This window comes from Tupaia chinensis, unplaced genomic scaffold (assembly GCF_000334495.1).
Source record: "Tupaia chinensis unplaced genomic scaffold, TupChi_1.0 Scaffold138665_1, whole genome shotgun sequence".
NCBI classification, from domain to species: domain Eukaryota; kingdom Metazoa; phylum Chordata; class Mammalia; order Scandentia; family Tupaiidae; genus Tupaia; species Tupaia belangeri.
Window position 1 is genome coordinate 489,326 of NW_006198557.1, and position 8,870 is coordinate 498,195.

Below are 8,870 nucleotides of genomic sequence, written 5' to 3' on the forward strand. Positions count from 1 at the left end.
ACCTCATGCTGTGTGTGTATGTGCATGCCCAAAATCCCAAGTGGAGACCGGAGAAGGGATTGTGGCATGGTCATTACCCCCGGGGGGTGATTACTTTCCATCTCTCTGATAAGCATACATACCCTACAGCAAAAAACAAAAAACAAACAAACAAAAAACTCTCTTTTAAAAAAGTAAGGTGGCAAAGGACCAGCAATTAGTGTTAATGGCTAAGTCACTGGACTCCCATGCAGTCAACCGCAGTTCGAGTTCTGGACCAGGTGCCTTAAACTCACGCTGGGGGGGGGTGATTACTTTCCATCTCTCTGATAAGCATACATACCCTACAGCAAAAAACAAAAAACAAACAAACAAAAAACTCTCTTTTAAAAAAGTAAGGTGGCAAAGGACCAGCAATTAGTGTTAATGGCTAAGTCACTGGACTCCCATGCAGTCAACCGCAGTTCGAGTTCTGGACCAGGTGCCTTAAACTCACGCTGGGCGCGTGTGCGTGCGTGCCCAAGATCCCGAGAGGAGGATGGAGAAGGGATTGCAGCGTGGCCACCCCCCTGGGGGGTGATTTCTTGCTTTCTGTTTCTGGTGAGTGCACGTGCCCTATAGCAAAAACTTCTCCAAAAAAAAAGAATGCTTCCCTTGGAGTGGCCTCCCCGGAGGGTGACCGCAGCCCCTGGCCCGCCGAGCGGCTCTATGGACTGCAGCAGTCACGCACAGAACACCACATGCTCCGGGGTCACGGGAGCAGTCTGAGGTGCTGGCGTCTGCCACTCTCCCTGCCCCCAGTACTGCCTGAATTGACCAAGGGTGACGTGAGGACCACCCGTGCACCCACGCGATAAAAAGGGAGAGGTGAGCATGAGCCCCAGGATCCGGTCACCCACGGCCCCCAGCCTCAGGCCCTGAGCTCTCGTGCACATGCCCAGAGTGGTTCCGTCTGCCTGAACTGACCATCTGAACCGTGCTCACCGTGTGCTGTCTGGCTCCTTCTCTTTTAAAGGTTTATTTATTTAATTCCATTTGTTACTATTATTTTTTTAATTTGAACAGAGAGAGAAAGGGAGAGTGAGAAAGCAAGCCACTGGGTCCAGGACTCGAACCGCAGTTGGCCGTGTGGGAATCCAGCACCTTTAACTACCACACCACCCGCCGGCCCCCTTTTTTTTCTTTTTCAGATTTTTGCTATAAGACACATGCACTTGCCAGAGAGACAGAAACAGAGAGAAACAAAAACGAAAAAGCACCCCCAAGGGGGTGGGGGCCACACTGCAGTCCCTTCTCTTCCATTCTCCTCTGAAATTTTGGGCACGCAAGTACACGCACCCAGTGTGAGTTTTAATCTGCCAGGTCCGGGACTCGAACCACAGTTGACTACATGGGAGTCCAGCAACATAACCATTACAGCAACTGCTGGTCCCGTGACCTGGCTTCTCTTGAAAGCCGAATTACGGATGCACCATGGAGCTGGCCCTCACCCCTATCTTTCAAATGCACCCCAGGGTTTTCAATAGTACAGCCAAAGCTGAAAACAAGAAAAATTCACGAGCAGCATGGGGCAACATCATCCGCTTTGAAACAGAAAGAGACACCACAGTAACAGCCAGATAGAATTCCCCGGCCCACTGGCCTGGTGGGTAGGGTTCTGGATGTCCACATGGCTGTCAGCGGTTCGAGTCCCAGACCTAGAGGCTTGCTGTCTCACTTTCTCTTTCTCGTTCTCTGTCTCTGCCTGGTCAAATTAAAATAATAAATAGTAATAGCAACTAAAATTTAAAATTCTTAAAAAAAAAAAAAAAAAGAATTCCCCCACCCCCGACGATCCTGCTCCATGGATTGTTCCCTGAGTCACTCATGAGCCATGGTGAGAAGGCTCCATGCTGTAGTAAACACCAGCCTCTGTTCTCAACGATAAACTTGTTAAATAAAACCACTTGAGCAGTTGGCGTAATGGCTATGTTACTGGACTCCCATGTAGTCAACTGCAGTTCGAATCCTGGACCTGGTGGCTTAAACTCACGCCGAGCGCGTGTGCGTGCGTGCGTGCGTGCCCAAGATCCCCAGAGGAGAACGGAGGAGAAGGGATTGCGGCGTGACCATCCCCCCTGGGGGATGGTTTCTCGCTTTCTGTCTCTCTGTCTCTGTCTTTCTGGCAAGCGCATGCACCCTATAGCAAAAAAAAACTCTCCAAAAAAAGAGAAAAAGAAATAAATAAATACATGAAGCCACTTGAAATAAACAAGCACTTAGCTTACTGTCAGTGGTTGAGGTCTGCAAATCGGGCGGCCAGGCAGACGTGTGCACGCGGCCTCCTCCAGACGTGCACACGGGAGCCCTCACCCCGAGGTGATGCTCCTGAAAGGGGGCCTCTGGGCAGTGCTCAAGGTCTCAGGTCGTGAAGGTGGCCCCACACATGGGCGCCCTTGTAAGAAAGCGTGGCCCAGCCAGATGGTGGCCCTGGCAAGGACACTACATGCCGCAGGCTGGGACCACGGGGAGCCAGGGTGGACTGCTCAGTCAACCTACATGTGGCTGTCGGGGTGCACGCCCGTCACCCCGCTTACTCGGGGAAGCTGAGGAGGTAGTAGAAGGAGCTGGGGGCCAGCCTGGGTGGGTAACAGAGAAACCCCGTTATGGGGAAAACTTTTTTTTTTTTTTCATTTGCTATGGGCCTTGAGCACTCAGTAGAGACAGAGAGCGAAGGTGAGGAAGCAAGCTGCCAGGTCTGGGACTCGAATCGCTGTTGGTCACGTGGGAGTCCAGTGCCTTAACTACCATGCCACCTGCTGGCACCAGGGAAACGTTTTTCAAAAGCCACCAGAGGCACGGCGGTTAAGGCAGCTGGATCCCACACGGCCAGCTCTGCAGTCCGTGTCTCAGACCTGGCCACCTGAAAATCACACTGGGTACGTGTGCCTGTGTGTCCGAAATGCCTGGAGGAGAACGGAGGAGAAGGAACTGGGGTGCAGCCATCCCCCCCGGGGGTGATTTCTTGCTTTGTCTCTCTGTGTCGTTCAGGTGAGCGCACGCGCCCTACAGCAAAAACCTCTCCCCACAAAGAAATAAAAAAGTAATAATAATTAATTTTTTAAAAAAAAGACAAAACCAAAAAAAATAACTAAAATAGAACTGCCAGTTGGTGGCAGAGTGGCTAAGGCAGCCGGATCCCACGTGACTGACAAGACAGTTCAAATCCTGTACCTGGCAGGTAGAAACAGAGTGTATGCACACAGCTGTGTTTCCAAAATCCCAACGGAGAAACGAGGAAAGGAACGGCAGGGCGACCATACCCAGGTGTGTGTGTGGGGCGGGGCGCGTGCTTTCTCACTCTCTGTCTCTGTCTCACACGAGTGCATGCACACTCTAGCCAATTTTTAAGGAGAAGGATAAAAACAAAACATTAAAAAGGGAGGGGGGTGCAGATGGCATGGTAGTTAAGAAGGCTGGACTCTCACATGGCTGACCATGGTTCGAGTCCCTGACCTGGCAGCTCACTCTCTTACTTCCCCAACCCCATCAAATTTAAATAAAGTAAAATAAAATAATTAAAAAAAAAAAAAGGTCCAGTTAAAGGAAGCTGGATCCGAGTAGTCAATCATGGTTTGAATCTCGATTTGGCAACTTGAAAAAAATACACCAGGCCATGTGCACACACACCAGAACCGACAGGAATGAGGACTAAGGGGAAAGGGATGGTGGAGTGACAGGGCCCACTGGGGGTGTTTCTGCCTCTCTGCCCTCCTCTGAGGAATTACAGTAATGGGCCAGCAGGGGGCGCAGAGGGTGAGGCGGTGGATCCCGCAGGACCAGCTCCACGCTTTGAGTCCAGAACTGGCAGCGTGACGACCACACCGGGCGCACGTGTGTTTGCCCCCGACGTCCCGACAGGAGGACACAGAACGCATGGCAGCATGGCCATCCCCCAGGGGTGATCTCTCACTCCTCCCAGAGCCCTCTCCCGTCTCTAGTAAGCGCATACCCCCTAGAGCAAAAAAAAAAAACCGTAATAATAGCCATCTTGCAAAGGACAAATGGGCCGGAACCCTGGCCACGCGGCATCTCTGTGGCAAGTCCCTGCCTCCTCACCTCGCCGTCCGGTCCGATCGCAGGCGTCTGGCCCTCTGCATTTTCTGCCTTCTGGAAGTGAAAAGAGACACAGTCACGCCCTGACCCGGCAGCGGTCATGGAGAGGCGGGCGCCCGGCCGGGGCCCAGCGCACCTTCTTCTTCTTCTTCTTCTTCTTCTCCTTGGCGACCTGGGCGGCCTTGTGCTGCCGCACCAGCTCCGTGAGGTTGGCCACGTACTCGTCCGTCTGCTGCAGGAGGTAGGCCAGGCGCTTGTCCTTCTTCTGGTCGATGAGCTTGCGGTACCCCTCCTCGTCCTCGGCCTGCAAGAGCGTGGGCCACGGCACTCGGCAAGACGCACCCCCGGGGCCCAGGCAGGTGGACTAGGGGCGGCCGCCCCACGGGGTGGCTGGTAACCAGCGCCCAGAGGCGTCTCAGATGTCGCTGTGACGTGAGCCCTCACGTCGCTATCGACGCCCCTCCAGTACCTCCTCAACACTGTGGAACATGAGGTGCCGAGGGCACCTGCGGGCAGACCTGCTCCTGCTGGAGCCATTTACCAAGTCCTGTCCCCTCCACAGATCACACCCTCCCCTGCACCTGGCCGGAGCCCCGTCACTCCCACAAACCCCTGCAGCAATCGGGCTGTCTTTCTGAAAATAAATCAGATGTAGGACCAGCAGATGGCCTAATGGTTACATCACAGGACTCCCACAGTCAATTGCGGTTCGAGTCCCAGACCCAGTGGCTTAAAACTCACGCTGGTGCACACACACCGGGTGTGTGTGTGTACGTGCCCAAAAACCCCAAGGTAACTGGAGAAGGGACTACGGCATGGCATGGCCATCCCCCCATGGGGTGATTTCTCGTTTTCTGTCTCTCTGTCTCTGTCTCTGCCCTATAAGAAAAATCTCCACAAAAAAAAAAAAAAAAAAAAAAAAAAACAGCCTTCACTCTGCAACTAAAACCCTCAACAGAGCTCCCCATCACACTCAGGATGAAACCCAAAGGCCCTGCTGGCCTGCATGACCCTGAGGCCACCCCATGAGGTCACGGACCTCCCGTCGGCCCCTGCACCACCATGCACGGGACCGAAGACCACGTGCCACACCTCATGTTGGCCTCCTCCCACCTCTGCCCTGTTTCTTCTTGTCCTGGGGCCTCACCCACACCTCTGCGTCTCGGGTCATGCCCACCCTCTGCACCCATTCGGAGACCTGTTCAAGCCACCCGGTGCAGCCCAACTCCCTCTGCCTGCTTCACCCTCGTCACTGTCCTATCTGCCACCCCAAGAATCTTGTTTATTTGCTCAAGTAACTCTCCCTCAGGTTCAAGCACGAACCCCTGCTCCCCGCCGTGTCCCCCCTCACATGGCAGCCCCTGCAGAGGAGGCTGTGGCACAGGCTCCGTCAGCCCCTCCCCGAACACACGCTCAGGACACTGATCCTGGGGTGGGGACGGGGTCGCTCCACCTGTGGCTCTCATGAGCACCAGGGGAAGGGGCTCCACCTCCATCTTCCAGGGGAGAATGCAGAGCGGCCAGCTACCTGGCTCAGCTCACAGGTCCCTGACGGTCACGGGGACCAGGAGAAGGTCTGAGCGCAGGACTCTGACGCCCAGGGACGGGCCAGTCTCTACTGCTGCCCCCCCTCCTCAGTGTGAGGCGCACAACCCCTCAGCATAACCCCAAGCACTCGACCGACCGACCCCTGGCCCCCACAGCATGCAGCGCGCCCCGGAAGGACCAACGCCAGGGAGTCGGGCTGTTACCATGAGCCTCCGCATCCTCTCCTTCTCGATCCTCTCGTTCTCTTTCTTCTGCTCCCGCTCTGTGTTGGCGTGGTACGTGGCCACCGCCTTGGTCAGCTTCTGGATTTTGCCGGTGACCGATCTGTGGTACTCCTTGAAATCCTTGGCGTGCTGAAGGATGCTGTTGAGGTATTCCTGCGGGGAGGCGAGGGGCAGGCTGACTGCCTGGCGGAGTCTCCCCGGTGTACGAAGCCCTAAAGGCGGCTCGTTTAAAGACAGAGAGCGCGGGGCTGGGTGGTGGTACGGAGTAAACCTGGCCCTCCGAGATTCTGACCCACCTGCGGAGGTTCCGGGTTCACATCCCGAGACCTCCCTGAGGAGGCTGGGTGAGTGCAGGCCAAGACACGGGGCAGACTGAGGACTGAGTGAGGACTGCAGTGGCAAGCCCCTGCATGGGACGTACTGTTTTTCTCTCTCACTCATGGGAGGTGAACTTTAAGAATAAAATAGGAGGGGCTGGCAGTTGGCATGGTGGTTAAGGGCACTGGACTCCCACATGGCTGAATGAGGTTCGAGTCCTGGGCCCGGAGGCTGCTTTCTCATTTCCACACTGTCACTCCGACCCTCTCTGGTCAAATTTGAATAAACAAAATACAGAAAGTTAAATGAAATAATTCTTTAAAACTAAAAACAATAAAACGAGGGGCCAGAAGTAGCATGGTGGCTGGGGGCCCTGGGCTCCCACGTGGTTCAAGTCCTGGACCTGGCGGCTTGCTTTCTCCTCCCCTCCCTCTCTCTCACTCTGTCCCTCGCTGCTCAAATTAAAATAAGTCAAGTAAATAATTTTTAAAAAGAATAAAATGAGGGGTCAGCAGGTGGCATAGTGGGTAAGGTTCTGGACTGTCACTTGGCCAGATCCAGCAACTTGAAAGTCACGCTGGGCGTGCATGCGTGCGTGTCCACAATTCCAAAAGGAGAACGGATAAGGGACGGTGGTGTAGGCCCTCCCTACAGGGGTGATCTGCTTTCGGGCTCTGTTCTGTCTCTACAGCGAGCGGACGTGCCCTAAAGCAGCAATCTCTCTCTCAAAAAAATTCCCGTATGTCAGTAAGCGAGACAGAGCCATCCCTAAATCCTGTTGGATTGGAGACTTTATTCTACTTCATTGATCTTTCCTATAGAGATGTAAGTCAAGGAAGTGGCATGGAGGTGAAGGCAGCTGGATCCCACATGGCCAGCCTTGGGGTTCAAGGCCTGGGCCTGGCAGCCTGGAAATCACATTAGGCATGTGTGTGTGCGCAAAATCCTGAGCAGAAACTGGAGAAGGGACTGTGGCGTGGCCATCGCCCTGGGGTGGCTTTCTCACTTTCCCTCTCTCCCTCTGGTGATGTGCAAGCCCTACAGCAAAAACTAGAAAGCAAACAAAACCCTAAGTCGGCTCAGCCCCCTTTAATCGAGACCCTCCATGGCTGCCCCCTCACCTTGCTCAGAGCGAAAGCCCAAACCCTACCCGTGGCCCAAGGGCCCTGGGTGACCAGCCGACAGCTCCCTGCCCTCGCCTCCTGCGGCTCTCCCACCACCATGCCACGCTGGCTACTGCGCGGCCCTGGCTTCTCACTGAGGACGCGGGCACAGTCGGGCCGCAGGGCCTCTGCACCTGCCCCTCTACGGGGAAAGCTCACACAGCTGGGGGACCTCCTCCCACAGGCCCCACTCACCTCCCTCCCAGAGCCAGGGCCACCCGGCACGTCTCACGAGGCTCCTTCCCCACCTCTGTCCCTGCTCTGCCTCCCGACACGCCCAGGCGTTTAAACTCTGGCCGGCCTTCCCCCACCAGGTCCGGGGCACCCGTGTTTTCCCGGTGCCCGGCTCAGAAACAGGACGGGCGAGGCCGGCGGGGACGCACCTGGTGCTTCTGCCGCCGCTTGCGCTCCTGCTCGATCTTCTGCTGCTTCTCCAGCTTCTCGGTGATGCGCGCCTCGCGCAGGGACTGCCGCTTGCTGCGCTTGTAGGCCTTGGCGTTGAGGGCCGTCTCCAGGGCCGTGTCCCGCCGCATGCACACCACCACCTCCTGGCGCAGCTGCGGGCAGGGAGCAGGCGCTGGCACGGCGTATGGCCTGTGCCAGCAGGAGGACGGGCATGGGGCGTCGAGCGAGGCGGGGTGCTGGAAGGGCCCTGCGCCCCGAATCGTGTGAGGGGAGGCGCCCACGGGCAGGGCAGAAGGCCACGGAGGGGTCCTGCGTGACTCGGGCTCCCACTCGCACCCACCACAGAATCTCCTCTGGGTCATTGACAAGAACCCGGGGCCGAGAGGGTGGGAGGGACAGGACGCGAGGCTCTGCAATGCCAGACCAGCGTAGGGAGGTCCCCGGTTCACGGCCTGAGGCCTCCTGAACAGGCCAGGTGCGCGGACACACGCACACCATCCGGGCTGGCTGAGCCGGGTGTGCCTCCAACCCCACCCGATTACAGAGAGAAGAGCACACGCGATGAGACAGACCCACGTGGGTCTCAGGCTTCAAGGCACCACCTTCGGGAAGGCCTGGCTTCTCACGGGGCTGCAAGCTAGGGACTGTGGGTGACGACCACTGCTCGTAGCCACGTGGCCATCGGGCACGGTGAGGGGCAGGGCCCTCCCCCAGAGCGGGGCTGCGGAGCCCACCTGCCTCTGGAAGTTCAGCAGCCTGAGGGCCTTGAGCTCGATGGTCGCTTTGGTTCGCAAATCCCCGGCCAGGGACCCGGGAAGGTTTTCTAGTTCCTGAATTCGGTGTGCGATGCGAGCCTGCAGCCTGGGGCGGGACGGGGCGGACGGGCAGTGAGGGGCTGATGCCTCCCAGGAGCCCGGCTGCCGCCTGCTTTAAGGCTCCCAGAGCGTCCGAAGACCCGTCCCTTGGGGGCCGCGGGCACTGGCCACGAGGCAGGAAGTGCCGCAGGAAAGGACACCGGCCACAGCGGCAGGGAGGAGTCCTTCGGGCCAGGCCTCGGGGGCCTGCGAGGCCCCAGCGGGACTCTGGGGAGGGTGGAGCAGGGTGGCGCTCCCGGCCCCAGCAGGGCTGCGGGAACAGC

The 8,870-nt window shown here is 57.0% G+C and overlaps 1 protein-coding gene across 1 annotated transcript in view; it reads right to left on the bottom strand.

Moving 5' to 3' along the window:
- The window catches only part of SMARCA4 (SWI/SNF related BAF chromatin remodeling complex subunit ATPase 4), a gene marked incomplete in the record, with an annotated part of 97,591 nt that overhangs the window by 83,714 nt on the left and 5,007 nt on the right, over positions 1-8,870 (bottom strand). The window contains 6 exon segments of the mRNA XM_027765557.1: positions 4,078-4,128; positions 4,211-4,378; positions 5,826-5,999; positions 7,711-7,884; positions 8,467-8,593; positions 8,712-8,857. Coding sequence (XP_027621358.1) covers positions 4,078-4,128; positions 4,211-4,378; positions 5,826-5,999; positions 7,711-7,884; positions 8,467-8,593; positions 8,712-8,857 — 840 coding nt within the window.